At 42.5% G+C, this 16,593-nt stretch overlaps 1 protein-coding gene across 1 annotated transcript in view; it reads right to left on the bottom strand.

Annotated features, from left to right (window-relative positions):
- schip1 (schwannomin interacting protein 1) overlaps positions 1-15,186 on the bottom strand; it is a 337,418-nt gene extending 322,232 nt beyond the window's left edge. The window contains exons 1-2 of the mRNA XM_072668495.1: positions 15,120-15,186; positions 14,758-14,815 (exon numbers count right to left, since the gene is read on the bottom strand). Coding sequence (XP_072524596.1) covers positions 14,758-14,815; positions 15,120-15,142 — 81 coding nt within the window. The 5' untranslated portion in view covers positions 15,143-15,186. The remainder of the gene's footprint in view (positions 1-14,757; positions 14,816-15,119) is intronic.
- Positions 15,187-16,593: the final 1,407 nt, after the last annotated feature.

Here is a 16,593-nt window from a genome sequence, read left to right on the forward strand (position 1 = left end):
GTCTAATATTATGTCCAGAGTCTAGAGTTCTCCTCAGATCAACAGCTGGTTTGGTGGTAAATCAGGGCTTAATGATGGTAAATCAGGTGAGCTGCTGCTCTTCCACGCTGTGCTGGCTGGACTGGGGGGCGTCCAGGAGAAACCTGGAGGAACCGAGCTCTGTTCTTCAGACTAGCTCACTGACAAGATCTCACTACTTTCTTTTTTTGACTGGAGTTATGTTTATCTGCATCTGTACTGATGAGATCTGGAGTTTCAATAATTTATTATAATAATGTGCAATAATGGGATTAGGGGCCTATAACATTATTAGAAAACTGGCATTCAAATTTGGATTTGGATTTTAAAATATTATTATTTATTACAAGATGGCCATAAATGTTATTGTTATTATTGTTTCTCAGTTTCTTGTTGTTCCCAAAATAACAATAATAACTGATTTGACAAGCAATTCTAAAATTTGAAATGGTACACAGCACTGCTGACCTCAATTCAGTATCACGATTAATTTTACCTCAATTATATTTAATGAACGATTATAAAAGCTGCTCAAGTTGCTCAGTTAGCTCGGAGTTCGCCTCCATATTCCTTCGATGTTGCAAACTGGACTGGGCAGTCATGCTCTATGCTCAATGTCCAGTAGTCCATGCTCTATGATTAATGTCCAAGCTCTAGGTTTTAGATTTTTTTTTTTTTGCAAGTTTGTGACCTGTGCCAAATTTGATATAATTTCGAGCATCAGAAATGTCTCAAAAATGGGTCAAATCATTTAAAAACAATAATAATAATAATAAACCCATCCAGAACAATAGGGCTTCATAAACAAGGGGTCCACCTCTGTCACAGGAGGGAAAAAGGCCCTTGCACAAACTGGTGAAAATTAGTGCCGGATGTAGCCTACCTCAATCTATAGACTGTATATAGGTGGCGCTATTGCACATTTGTGTCATCAGGACAGATAGACATGCAGTAAAATGTATTAACAGAATAAACATAAATAAGTGATTGATATGGGAAAGAAATAATTAATATACATTCATAAAGGCCAATCCTGCTGGGCCCTGTTTGGGTAAAATCAACTTGAAGGACAAGGCTGGGCTAGGAAGCAGAATGAGGGCTATTACTGTAAGCAAATGCTGAATGTGCCAATGTTAATGAAATCTGTTAGCAAGACAGAAAATCAACAGCGGTGCTTATCCTGGTCAATGGTGGATTACTTAGATATTTACTGACAGCAGTGGGAAACCCTTTAGGCCCTTCTGGACCTCCAGAGAAGAGCTAAGGATTTCTGAAAATAAAAATATATACATATGTATAACATTAGTTTCTAATTTTTTATTCAGTAAAGCATGCTTGTATTAGAACTGCAACAAAATGATTTAACTGGTCCTGTAAAATGCTAAAAGGGAAAATTGTCCAATCTGGATTTAGCTTCTCAGTTATATGTAGGTAAATACAACTAAACAAGCTAAACAAGTTAGGAGTTCTCTGGTAAATCTGGAGGCTCAGAGCATCCAAATTAACCACAAATACAATCTGGAAATAACAGAGAAATCCTATTAATGTCCAAATGTTTGTGGACACCCCATCTAATAAATACATGCATTCACTTTACTCATTCTAAACTGGACCCACTGCTGACACAGCTTGTCAAGTCCATGTAGAGAAGTACTATCAATAGAATAGGACTCTCTGGAGCAGAAATGCAGGAACCTAGAGGGGTCTAAAGCCCCACCCAGCATTGAGCTGTGGAGCAGTGGAAGAACTGTGTTCTCTGGAATGATGGAGGTGCTCTAACCCATACCTTTGGGATGACTTGGGGAGCTGGGAATTAGGTGGGACGGAGATCATCCAACATCATGACCTCCCTAACATGCTCTTGTCTCTGAATTTTATCAAATCCTCACAGCAATGCTCCATCCTCCAAAATCTAGTGGAAAGCCTTCTTCCCTGAATGGCAGAGACAGTTACTCCAACAAAAGCAGGATAATACATTTTTAATACAATGTAACAATGATTGAGCAGGTGTCCCAATACTTTTGTCCATATATAGTGCACATATCCATAAAAATATCTGTCAGGGAGGGTCTTCACTTCACGGTTATACACTACTAGAATTCCCCTAAGATGGCATTACTGAGGAGGAGGGTGCCAGACTCCGGATCCGGATCCGGATCCAGATCCAGTGTGTTTTGGCACAGATTAAGCTCTGATTGTTTCTAAGAAACAAACCGAAAACTTAACTGACGAAGCATCTTAGACTAAGAGTGCTGCTCTCTTTAAAGATCCTGCATGAATTTCTGAACGTGATTCAGAATCAACCCTCCTGTTCAGGGACGCTCCATCAATGCCTCCATTCAGAAGGGACATACTTAAAGAGATTGGAGAGCTCTCTCCCAGCTCCTTTTACTCCATTGTAGGCCGGTTTGCCCTTGGTTGAATGCCAGCCTTGCTCCCAGGGTCCGAATTCACAGTGTGATCAATGAAATTTAAAAATTAAAAAAGGCTGAATAAGCACCAGCGCTTTCATAAAGGCCTCATCTGCTTCCCTGAGTCGCTCCTCTTTCTCCCTTATGAAAAATCCTGTATATCACTTTTCCACACAGCTTTGGGCACCGGCCATCAAACAACACACACCACACAGCAAATCCTGGTGTTTAAGAAGTAAATGGACAGTGATGGAGGTTAAAAGTGCAAATATTAAGTGCTACAAGCATCCTCACCACACTGCGGATGGTGTTGGTGGTGGGGTCCCCTGAGAATCCACATAAGTAACAGTATGGGTCTTAATGTTGCAGCCCAGTCTTAGTCTCGAGAGTGGTCTTGATCCTCTGACCATGGTGAGGAACCTATATTGTGATTTAAACAGCCTAGAACTGAAGCTACGGTAATGCTAGGCTGCTAAATGACATTCATTTCAGTGGAATTTGCGGTGACTAACGCGTCTGCCCCCAGGTACCTGGTCTTAGCGCTAGGTGAGTTAGCCAGCATGCTACTCGCTAAGTTAGCGAGTAGCAAACCCTCCACTTTCACTCTAAAACGTAATGTACAGCTCTGTCCTGTCATGAGTTTGGAATTATCCAAGTGTGTACTTATGCTTTCTGTTGTATTTTGAGTTAGCCAGCATGCTAATCACTAAGTTAATTACCCCCTTTAGCTGAGTGGAGCTAAACACATAGCGCAAAGCTAACAGAAATCACCCCACTGCTGCCAAACAGCCAAACTCAGTGTATTGTAGCTAGCTTCTGTTCTGTAGAAAGTAAATAACGATATTCCATAATTATGCTTTCTTGTTTGTTTTTACCTAATCTTAATAGTGCTGTTGCTGTGTTAGCCTGCCTGCTAATTGCTAGCTAAGGTAGCTAGCTCCAAGCTAAGCTCAGCTCCACAGAGAGATCCAGTCACAGCAGTCCTTCCACCAGTATCAATCATATATATATATATATATATATATAACTGACGCTACGGTAATACTATGCTGCTAAAAGACATTCATTTCAGTGGGATTTGCAGTGATTAACGCATTTTCCACACAGTCAGTCAGGAGCCTGGTCTATCATCTTTTTATGATCTTAGCAACTTCTTGTTTTAGCGCTACGTGAGTTAGCCAGCATGCTACTAGCTAAGTTAGCTTACTTGTATGTTTTGAAATCTTAATAGTAGCTGGGTTAGCCTGCCTGCTAATTTCTAGCTAAGGTAGCGCCAAGCTAAGCTCAGCTCCACACAGAGATCCAGTCAGAGCAGACCTTCCACCAGTATCAATCAGATATATATATATATATATATACAGTGAGTCCAAGAAGTATTTGATCCCTTGCTGATTTTCTTCGTTGGCCCACTAATAAAGACACTATCCTTCTGCACTTTTAATGGTAGATATATTCTAACATGGAGAGACAGAATATTAAAAAGAAAATCCAGAAAATAAATCTAAGGAATATATATTAATTGATTTGTATTTCATGGAGTGAAATAAGTATTTGATCCCTTAGTATTCATTAGCAGTTCTGGCTTTTACAGACCAGTTAGACACTCCCAATCAACTTGTTACCTGACCTGAAGCCACCTGTTCTCACTAATCACTTGTGTGAAAAACACCTGTCCACAGAATCAGACAGATCACACAGATTTCAAGTCTCCAACATGGGTAAAACCAAAGAGCTGTCACAGGACCTCAGAGTCAGAATTGTTGACCTTCACAAAGCTGGAATGGGCTACAAAAAGATTAGTAAGGTGTTGGATGTGAAAGTAACAACTATTGGTGCAATTATCAGAAAGTTTAAAGAGTATAACATGACAATCAACAGACCTCGGCCCGGTGCTCCAAAGAAGATTTCGCCTCGTGGGGTGGCAATGATGCTGAGAACAGTCAGAAATCGTCCTGCAACCACTCGGCAGGAGTTAGCAAATGACCTGAAGGCAGCTGGGACCACAGTTTGCAAGGAAACAATTGGCAACACTTTGCGCAACAATGGATTCACATCCTGCAGTGCCCGAAAGGTACCCCTGCTGAAGAGAGCACATGTGGAGGCGCGCCTCAAGTATGCCAATGATCATTTGAAAGATGAACCAAGTTATTGGGAGAAGGTTTTGTGGTCAGACGAGACCAAAATTGAACTTTTTGGCCTCAACTCCACCCGCCATGTGTGGAGGAAGAAAAATGCTGCCTATGACCCCAAGAACACTGTGCCCACCGTCAAGCATGGAGGTGGAAGCATAATGTTTTGGGGGTGTTTCTCTGCCAAGGGTACAGGGCTACTTCACCGCATCACTGGGAAGATGGATGGAGCCATGTACCGCACAATCCTGAGGGACAACCTCCTCCCCTCTGCCAGGGATCTGAAAATGGGCCGTGGTTGGGTCTTCCAACATGATAACGACCCTAAACATACAGCAAAGGCAACAAAGGATTGGCTCAAGAAAAATCACATTAAGGTCATGGAGTGGCCCAGCCAGTCGCCAGACCTCAATCCGATCGAAAATCTATGGAGGGAGCTGAAGGTCAGAGTTGCCAAGCGACAGCCCACCAACCTTCATGATTTAGAGAGGATCTGCAAAGAAGAGTGGGCCAAAATTCCCCCTGGTGTGTGTGCTAAACTTGTGGTTAACTACAACAAACGTCTCACCGCTGTGCTTGCAAACAAAGGCTTTGCCACTAAGTATTGAGTGTGTTTGGCAAGAGGGATCAAATACTTATTTTCCTCATTGAAATACAAATTAATTAAAATATATTCTTTAAAATTATATTCTGGATTTTTGTCTTGATATTCTGTCTCTCCATGTTAGAATATATCTACCATTAAAAGTGCAGAAGGATAGTGTCTTTATTAGTGGGCAAACAAAGAAAATCAGCAAGGGATCAAATACTTCTTGGACTCACTGTATATATATATATATATGTATATATGTATATATATATATATATATAGTGCTTTTACTGTTATTTAGGGCAAGTTAGCTAACGTTAGGTACCAAAATGGACTTGATCCGATTTCCAGTCAGGACTATTTCGCAAAACAGTGCTCACTAGGATGATCATGGCTTTAGATGGAGAAGGACAAATATCTTCAACCTACCAGTATTTGCTTCCAAAAGTCTGAATATTAAGATAGACCAGGACGGCTTGATGGACTAATTTGGTGGAAATGGTGTAGCTCAGTTTATCTGCCAAAATTTTATTTTATTTTTGATAATATTTCACATGTTTACATGCTATAAATGTTATAATTACAGTCAGGAAGTATAATTCACCCCTAAAGAGTTCCACAGATTCCACATGCATTTCTGGACAAGCTGAGAGAGATCGGCGGTAGAGTAATACTACAGGATTGTACACTAATATGACTCTATGGGTTACGCAGCGTCACGCTCACAGTTCTGGAGAGCGCCGTCCTGCTCGCTCCGTAATGCTGCTATAGATGTGCTGTTTCCACAACGCTAATTAATTAGATATCTCTTAGTCTGCTTATTAGCTACATTAGTCTTGAAGCTCGAGTGCAGAGCTAAAGAAGCAAACCTTATCCACATCAGAATATCTTGGCTGATTGACTATATTTGTGAGAAATGAGGGAGATTTGAACCATGGCTTTACATGTGGAGCTAGAAACATACGCAGTACTCATCCGGTCCTTTCTGTCAAGCCTTCGCAGTGTCATATTACAGCTGAACTGGAGTATCAATGCCGTCGTGCTCAATTAGAGAATATCACCCAGCACGATCTGATCCAGCTGCCGCGTCGGCTTCATTTGCACAGGCGATGTTATCGGCCCTCCCAGTTCGGGGGAAATGTTGAATCAGGGGAAAGAGCTGTATCTGTAAGAATGGCCATTAATTGGAAAATTGGAAATCAATTTACATGAGCGGCGCCGGCAGCGGGCCATCATTCAGCGCCACAGTCGCAGGTTCCACACTGGCCCAAAGCAGAGGAGGGGAAAAATCTGCACTGATGCAGTCACGTGAGCTGAATAACAATTCCACCAGCATCCCATACTGCACATGACACGAGTGGAACACATTCAGACAACGACATGCTGCCAGTGCTAAGAGATAAAAGAGCAGCACTGGCACTCCAGCGTCCTTCTTGAGTGCTAAAGAGACAAACACTCGTAAATGTCCCTCTTGCGCACTCTGCATTTACAGTGATGGGACTGATGGGGCAGAATGAGATATCATCACTGTCCAAGCCTTGTAACTCTACACCATTTAAAACTGCCAGCTGCGCTTTACATTGTGTGAAGATTTTATGACGAATGCATGAGCAGAAATGATCCAGAATTGAAAAAACTAGAGTAAATGCTGCTTTATTCAAAATACATGCCATAGAAATCATATCATAGGTAAACACCTGAGCCTACTGCATCTGGAGGTAGACAGACAACGGTAAACAGGATATTCCATAGTAATTCGATAGAGCAGCAACATGGTCATTGCAATGTTCCAGCAATGTTCCAGTCTCTGAGCACTTATTGAAGAAGTCTATACAAACCCCAAACCATCACGAGAAGCCAAATATTGAGTAGGTCCCACCACAAGAGACCTGAACATTCCAGGCATGGACTCAACAACACCTCTGAAGGTGTCCTGTGGTATCTGGCAGTCTGTTAGTTGTGATGCTGGGCCTCCATGAGCATGAGTGAGAGCCTTGGGTGCCCATAAACCTGTCACCGGTTGTCCTTCCTTGGAGCACTTTTGGTAGGTACTGACCACTGCATACCGTGAACACCCCACAAGACCTGCCTGATGTTTTGGAGATGTTCTGACCCAGTCATTGTCTAGAACATCACAGTTTGGTTCTTGTCAAAGTGTCTCAGATTCTTACACTTGACTGATCTGACTGAACTGGCTGATTGACTCACTTGCTGCCTAATATGTAGATCTAGATGAAGATAATCAATGTTTTTCACTTCACCTGCTAATGATACTAATGTTACGGCTGATCTGTGTAAACAAAAACTCACAATCAGAGATATTAGCATGTGTTTAAAACCTTCTCCGAATAAAATAGACGCCAATATCATCACAGTCAGTGATGCCACAGCTATTCCAGCAATGCTATGGCAGCAAATGCTGTCACTTCATGCTGTACACTCTCTTTAATTAGAGATGAAAAAGGGTAATTAAGTATGGTGAATGAATAAAAGTAGGAATCGATTCGAGGGGTGATTGAAGAGGATGCCATTCCCCCAAGTACCATCCTTTCTGTACATCCCTTTTAGATTTAAAGACAAGACCAGATCAAGACTAAGACTTTATAGTGGTCAAGACCAAGGACAGGGGCATGCGAAACCGAGTTAAGACCAAAAACCGAAGTGGGTGATACTGAAGTCAAGACTGAGTCGAACCCAAAACCCAAAAATTCTTTTGCTGATTAGAGTTCAAGACTAGACTTGAGTAAAACACAATTTTCTATTATAGATATTTCAATTTCATTAAATAATGTAAGTGAATCAAATAGACATATATGATCAAAGTAAACATACATGAACTTATTCTTTATTACTGCACTGCCTTTTTATCTCCGGTTGGTTCAAATGCATTTTTTAAAAATATTTTAAATATATTTTGTACATTTATTCTATTCATTGTTATTATTGTATCTACTGCCAATATATTTTTAGTTTGTGAAATAATATCAAGTCAAATAACCTCCTCAGTTCATAACTTAACTTCATAACCCAAACCCCGCTCCCCTCTACTGTAACTTGAACCCAAACATACCCATTTGTTACAATCTGGCCACTGACTAGCGAGTGAGAGACAGAGGGACAGATAGAGAGAGAGAGACTGAGACTGGAAAGTGTGTCTGAGCGAGAAGGATCCCACTCCATCAGAATGCAGGCCGGACTCTGCGGGCGGGTCCCACTGTGCCTTCAGACCCGCGGCGCGGCGTTTTGGAGAGCATATGGCGCTGGCGCAAGCCTCGCCACTTCCAGCGCAGTGCCAGAACGCAAAGCTTCATCCAATTAAACCCGGCACTGATTCATTTAGCCCTGGCGAAACGGACCCCTAGCTTTGCCTGAAACAACCCCCCACCCTAGTGCAGCAAACAGATGGATCCCGAGCGCCGGCCGTGACTAATAAAGTGCAGCTAGGTACACGGCACACGCCTCGCCACCCGCCTTAAAAATCATCTTCATCATGGCAGGAGTCGCGGCACCCTCGCCATTTCAGAGATGGATTTTCCTGCCTGACAAAAGCACAGGGGACGGTGGGCACTCTCGCTGAGGAGCCATGAAGAATCCCGGCTTGTTTCAGGAATCTCCTGTCTCAGTGACAAATCACAAATGCATGGAAGTGCAATCTGTCTGATCTTGGGACACGCCCACCTAATTAAAATACACTACACATGGTCACAGGTCTGTAGGCACCACCATCCTCCAACGTTTCTTCTGAAAGCATGGGGAAATGAAAGCGCAGTTTGATCCCTATTTTGCAGCAATAACAGCCTTTGCTCTACTGAGAACTCTTTACATTACATTGCTGTAAGAATCTGATTGCATTCAGCCACCTGAGTAAGACCATTACTGAGGCAAGATGTTGATGTTGGATGATCATTAGTTCTGGATTACAAACACCACTCCAGCTCATCCCAGAGGAACTTGGTGATGCCAGAGAATGCTGGGGGGTTCCGGAGCCACTGCATACAGGGAAGATCCCACAAGACCTGCCTGATGTTCTGGAGATGTTCTGACCCAGTCGTCTAGAACATTACAGTTTGGTTCTTGACAAAATGTCTCATATTCTCAAGCCTGCACATTTTTCCTGCTTCAACACCTTCATCACCTTCAAGAACCGACTGTTCACTCGCTGACTGATATGCAGATCCACTTATTTAGCAGGAGCCACTGGAACCAGATCATCAATCAGTGTTATTCACTTGGTTTTAATGTTATGGCTGATCAGTGTATATGATATATTATAGAGTAGCCCAAGTAGGGGGAATTTAGCACCAGTTGTGCTAAGAACTAGTTGACCCCAATGGATATTGCAGACAGATACATGGACTCAAATGTATCCCTATCCTTACTTGACCCCTTCTTCATTGCAGACTCCTACTGTGTGTGTGTGAGTGTGAGTGTGTGTGTGTGTGTGTGTGTGTGTGTGTGTGTTTATTCAGCCTAAAGCAAGTTAGTCTGGGCTGCTTTTTAAAAAAGACCCAATACAGAACAGACACTCAGAACAGACGTCAGTATACACTATATGGACAAAAGTATTGGGACAGCTGCAGATTCATTGTTTCTTTCAAAATCCAGGGTATTAAAAATAATTCATCCTGCTTTTCTGGCTTTCTCCTAGATTTCGGAGGAGCATTGATGTGAGGATTTGCTTGCATTCAGCGACAAGAGCGTTTGTGTGATGCAAAAGGATTGCACAAGGAACACGCCTGGCGTTAGGCAGCATGGTGCCAATAGGTTAAGGTTTATCTGCTCCAGAGAGTCCTATTCTATTGGTAGTACTTTTCCACAGGGACTAGACAAGCTGAATGTGTGTGTGTGCATTTGCACATCTGTGTCAGCAATGGGTGCAACTTAAAGTATCTGAATGCATTTGAAGGCATTTAAGGGCCTGGTAGCAAAAACAGCCTGTTTCATTAAAGGCTGGAAAACGGTCGTGGAGAAATTCATTATGGCGGGTTTTAGCACAGAAACCCACCCAGGTGTCCCAAATGGATATCAGACATGGTAAAATACAAGAACAAAAGGTTCCGTACTAATAAATGATTTAGTCTAGAACCATACATCCAAGGCCAGAACCCTTCAGGGACCTTCTACAGAGCATGCAGACACATGCAAGTGCAATCCATCTGATCTGGAGATACTCCTGGCTTATTAAGACACAGTCAAGGCTTTCAGCACAGGCAGGCTGTACTCTACATACACTCATCCACTCCTCTGGGAGAACGGAGGAAGCGGAGCACACTTCCGCCATCTAATATCTGTCTGTCTCCTTCTGTCTCCTTCTTCTCTCTCTCTCTCTCTAACTCACTCTACCTCTCTACCATCTCTGTCTACCTCGTAAATGAGGTTTTTGGCTTCTGCACACCAGCATTGGTCCTTCCTTTCTAATGTATTTCAGAAGCCATTAACTGCGAGTCTCCTGCGAGGCTGCATCAGCGGCTTCAAGCTGGAGCTCGACAAACATCCGCCAACGCACTTGTGCTTCTTGCATTTGCTGCGGTTCAGATACACAGTTCTGGCTTTGATTTGACTCTGACAAACCCTTAAAACGGTTCAGCATGGAGGGATGCCATAGAGGAACCACTCTCGCTTGCCTAAAGAACCTGTCAATCAACAGCTTACTTTAAAGAACAATGTTTGTAAATGAGTGTGGAGAATCTTATTATTATTCCAGAGTATTAATAACGTTAATTATTATGTGGAGGAGGGAGGGGGGTGCTCTCTTTGCTGCAGGAACAGCTTCTACTCTTCTGGGAAGGCTTTGCACCAGTTGTTGGAACATATAGAAGACCACTGTTCAGCAGAAGCACCACCTGTACATCTCTGCGAGGTTTGGTTGGAGTGGTTTCTCAGTTTGAGCAGTGATTAACTACTGTCCACAGTGAAGGTCAATGCAGTCTTAGCAGTGCTATTGATTGCTGGGAGGTGGGAGATGGATGGATGGATAAATAGATGAATGGATTGGTGGACCACTGGATGAATTCATGGACGGATGGCTGGCCGTGAGAACATACTGGGGCTGCATCTTCTCATCAAAGAACTTGTCGCAAGGATACGACATCTTCAGTGTTATACGTCAGCATAACAGTGCATGAGCACTGAACACGAGGAGTAATACTAAACAGCACTCTGCCACGGGTTATTTGAGTAATGGCAGCATTATGAAAGTCGATCGAGCTGTGCCGTAGGAGCACGCTCAATATACCAATTTCTGAAGTGCTGAATACATCACACCTCCATTAATTATTAATTATTAAGGAGCTGGACTGTGAGAAGAGTTTGAATACAGACACATGGCCAGGCCATATGAATGAGCAACTGGGGAACCTAGGTAGTGAAATGCACCTCCCTCTCAGAGATATTTACTGTGGGTTCATTCGAATTTACACTCACAGTAAAACTCCCAGTATTGAACACCTATAACCTCCCTACCAATCCAACTGAACACATAAGCACTGTAGGGCCTTAATAATGTAGGGTCCTAATAACAACGCTGAACTCTTAACAGGCTGTTTGAAGTGGGTGGGTTCGGTATATTACTAAAAAAGGTTATCTGACTCATAGTGGAACCCTTTTTGGAGCTATCTAGAACCATACTTTATTCTTTAAAGACAATATCAGCATCCAAATGGTTCTTTGAACTGTCAAAGCTTTAGATTGTGCATATTTTTGCTTTATACCTACACTACTATACTATAGTACTGTGGTTCTTTAACTCTTTAACAGTAGTAGAACCCTATGTGCATTGAATAGAACCACATAGCCACAAGGCACCATATGACCCACATAGAACACAACATAAGGAATAACTATTAAACCAGATGATCCTAAACCAAAGATCCATGTCAGCTCCTAATGTACTAAAGATAGGTTCCTTGGCTCATTTTAGTGGTATATAGAACCTTTTTTCTTAAAAACGTATCTAAAAGAGGTTGTTCTCCATGGTTGAGGAGGACTATTAACCTGACAAAGAAGCATCTCAGCATCCAAATGGTTCGTTGAATAGTCCTACTCTATATATCAGTGGTTTTCAAACTGGGCCTCACATATTTGTTCTACACTCCGAGCAAAAAGGGTTCTAAAAGAGCCGGAAATGGCTTATTAACCCTTTAGGTGCTATTTACAACCAATTTTAAAAGGTTCTGTTCAAATAGGACATGGTCATAGTGAAGAAACCCTTCAGACAACAAAAAAATAGCAAACATCTAAGACCATTTTGAGAACCATGAACCATGAACCATGGGCTTTTACTAAAGAACCTTGAGTGTAGAATTTCCCCACTGTGCGACTAATAAAGGATTATCTTATCTTATCTGCTCGTATGTTATCTTATCCTATCTTAGAAGAGCTACTTTTAATTAAATATATGCTTCTTTAACATTTTTCAGGCTTTGTAGGAATCCATAAATGTCCTTCACTCCAACGAGTGTGGAGATCTTCTACTTTCGTCTCTTTACGCTGAACACAGTCCTCATACAGAAAGAACTGGGACAGGATCACAGAACGTTTCTATATCAAAACAGCCTCGCAGTTCTGAAGATGGGGTTTAAATAAGCAAGCTGTAGAGATTTCGCTGAAATGACAGTCCTGCACTTATAATGCGATGATTCTATACAGTTAATTGTCACCTTAGGCCACCTTCGTTAACAACTGCCATTGCATTAGGTCCTTGAATTACCTACTTCCTCTAATGCTCCTAATTAGTGAAACCAACTGATGTAAAGTTCTGAATAGGGCACTCTGGACCAGCCCCACACATTAGTAGAGCTGGGCAATATGGCGGATATGGATATTTTATCGTATCGTGATAAATTTTGTTATTGTGATAATAATAACCTTCTCTAAGCATATGGAGGAGACTGTTAGTGCTAATAAACACTGATCAGCTGCAGGTTTCATTACTAACAGTGTAATTAGACTGAAGGGTTCATTAGATGAAGAGCAGCAGATGTTGAGTAGAAATCACTGTGTTCAGTACAGGAGAGGATCTGAATAGTAGTTTATAAGAATCTGATACTGATGTGTTTAGTCTGATTACACACATGTATCATGATAAATATTGTGTATCGCAAAACCTGTCTTTAAATATCATGATATAGTATTTTTATCATATCCCCCAGCCCTACACATGCTACAAGCTTTGTGAAAATGGGTTCTTGGACAATAGTGGAATCCTCTATAGTGGAAGCCATTATTTAAAGAACCATGTACAAGAGGTATATGGGCCATTCTCAAAGTGCTCCTCAGGGACCTTCAACATGGTTCACATACTTACTCTATTCCTATGAGTCATGAGTTGATTTAGAGGGAACGTGTGGTACGGTACAGCCTGTGGATAATTACTGCTGTCTATATAACCATTGCTGTTACTAAAGAACCCTTGAGGAACCAGTTTTAAGTGTAGAACAGCCACTTTTGGTTCCCTTCACTGCTCCTTTTCAGCTTGTTCTGTACATAACCATTGTCTTTGGTCCTAAAGAACCAGTGGTCCTCAGAACACAACAGTACAAACTCAGCTCGTTTTAAGGATGATAGAAAAGTCTCCAGCCCCATCACTGGCTAAACCACGTTCTCCATGGTGATGGACCTTAGGTATCAACCCCTGCCTCACTAATAGTCTTGTGGCTCGCAGCAATGTTTCAGCATCTTCTGAAAGCCCGTCCAGAAGCAGAGTAGAAGCTATTACTGCAGCAGGAGATCAAAGACAAACATTGTGAGGAAACACTGGATGTGCAGGGGTCTACAAACTTTTGGACATCTAATGAAGTTCAATTAAAAAGCCACCTGATGGTAAAGGCAATGGTTCTGTATGGAAGGATGAACCTTCTAAAACATCTATATGCATGCATGGTTCTTTTCTATGATGGAGAATCTGTTCTTGGTTCTTGTAGGAACACTCACAGAACCATCTGAATGCATAAATGGTCCATTTTTTAGAATGTTCTATAAGGAACCATCTACAAGTAGTATTCATCCCACATAGCGAAGAACCTATTTACCAGGCAAAGAACTTTACAGGCATCTACATATATAACATACCCAAAAGTTTGTGGACACCCCTTCTAATGAATGCATTCAGCTGCTTTAAGTTGCACCCATTGCTGACACAGATGTACAACTACACACGCACACACACTGCATGCCTAGTCCCCGTAGAGAAGTACTGCCAATAGAATAGGACTCTCTAGAGCAGATAAACATCATCCCACCATGCCTAATGTCAGGTCGTGGGCTAGTAGAGGGGTATAAAGCCCCCCAGCATTGAGGAGCTGTGGAGCAGTGGAAGAGCTGTGTCTCTTGGAGAGACCTCACTACCGCTCTTGTCACTGAATGCAATCAAATCCTCACTGCAATTCTCCTCCAAAAATGACTAAAAGCCATCTTCTCTGGACAGTAGAGACAGTCACTCCATCAAAAGCAGGAGAAACTCTTCTGAATAGCTTTGATTTCAGAAGAAACAGTGAGTGAGCAGGTGTCCCAATACTTTTGTCCATATCTAGTATTATTAAAAAGCTGGCAGGTGGACACACGACATGGACCTGACACCCTTGACCAAAGCCAGACAGCAGTGACCACATACCTGCGTGATGCACAGGGACAAGCGCGTCCTCTCTGTCTCGCCTCGTGCTCTCACGTCCCTGCAAAGGGGGGAAAAGGACACGAGCAAAGTTGGTGGTCTCAATGAAGCCAGCAGAACATAACGGTACAAATGTGAAGCTCTCGGTCAGCTCGCGCCCAGCTCGCGCCCAGCTCGCGCCAGAAGGATGCATCTGGCTCGGCGATGACATAATTGGGTAAAAGATGGGTCCGGGCTGCACGAGACAAGTCAATCAATCAATCACTCGGCAACATGAAATCCACCAGCGTGCACTGCAGCAGCACAGCACGAGCTATACGTCTTGCAGGAATGCATCTCGCGCCTGAAACGGCGTTGACACTAACCGAAAAGAGCCGGTCCCCAGCATGCCTGGATCACGTCTTGGTCGAAGTGGCGCGAGGAGGGAAGCAGCAGCAGCAGCAGCAGCAGCAGCAGCACCGACTTCCAGATCGTTCTCTCAGCCAATGAGGCGCTTCAGGACGATCTGCACGCTTTTATATACCGGCGCGTGCAGAGCACTGTGGGAACCGCCGTAATCAGCATCAATCAGGAGGGTCTTCTTACACACTCGCAGGGTGCGCGAGCAGCACGCGGAGGGTGGAGGGTGGAGGGTGGCGGGCAATCAGAGACGACTTGTGGGTGTAGAACATCAGAAAGTCAAAGGTGAGAAGATGTTCAGCAAAGCTGTGGCGTTCAGAAGTGCTGCTTCAAGGGTTCTTTGGTTCTATATAGAACCATAAACCATCTGAGACATCAGAATGCATAATAGGTTCTTCTCTATGATGGAAAACCTGTTGTTGGTTCTTGAAGGAACCTGTAATCAAGGCTTCCACCACTGTTTCAGGCCAAAGTTCTTCATAGAACCCTTTTTCTTTTCATCTTTAAGGGTTCTTTAGGATTTTTTAATAAAGGGTTCTTCTCTATGATGGAAAGCCTGGTGTTGGTTCTTGAAAGAACCTTTTCTAAAGGATTTTCAGTAATGTTTCAAGTCAAAGCACTGCCTAGAACCCTTATTGTTTTTATCTTTCAAATGGCATCCTCCAAGGGTTCTTCAGTAGAGGGTTCTTTAGTAAAGGAATCTTCCCTATGATGGAAAACCTATGGTTGGTTCTTGAAAGAACCTTCAATAAAGGCTTCCACAACAGTTTCAAATCAAAGTACTTTATATAACACCTTTTGGTCCTTTAAAATGGTTCTTTTAGGGGTTCTTTAGAGTTCTTTAGTAAAGGGTTCTCCTTTGTATTTGGTTTCCTAATGGAACCTTCCAGTATTAGTCAATTCAAAGTACTACACAGAACCCTTCTTTGCCTTAATCCTTTAAAATTGGTCCTTCAAGAATTCTTTGAGAAAGACAGTGGTTCTATATGGAACCACGGTCCCTCAAATGGTTCCATGTTTTTATCTTGTTATGAGTCAAAACTCTTTATATGTTTTAAAGTCAGAGTCATTTAAGGGTTCTTTAAAAATGCCAATGGTTCTATAAAGAACCATGTGAATGTTTAAATGGTTCTTCTGAAGATGCAGAACCAGTGAAATCTCCACTATTGTTACAAATCAAAGAACTTTTATTCTAGCACCTTTTATTCTAGCATCCTTTAAAAGGGGTCCATAAAGGGTTCTTGATAACATAGCTAGGTTACATAGTGGTTCATACAGAAGCATTACTCCACCACCTCCACCACCCTGGACTGTTCACACAAGGCAGGTTGCTGTTGGAACCAAATTCTGACAGTACCAGGCTACGGTTCTCCAGGATGTCCGGTTGTGATGTGAGCCTACGCCCACTGCAGCCTCAGCTTTCTGGTCTTGGCTGCTAGA

The sequence above is a fragment of the Salminus brasiliensis genome, chromosome 23 (genome assembly GCF_030463535.1).
Source record: "Salminus brasiliensis chromosome 23, fSalBra1.hap2, whole genome shotgun sequence".
NCBI lineage: Eukaryota > Metazoa > Chordata > Actinopteri > Characiformes > Bryconidae > Salminus > Salminus brasiliensis.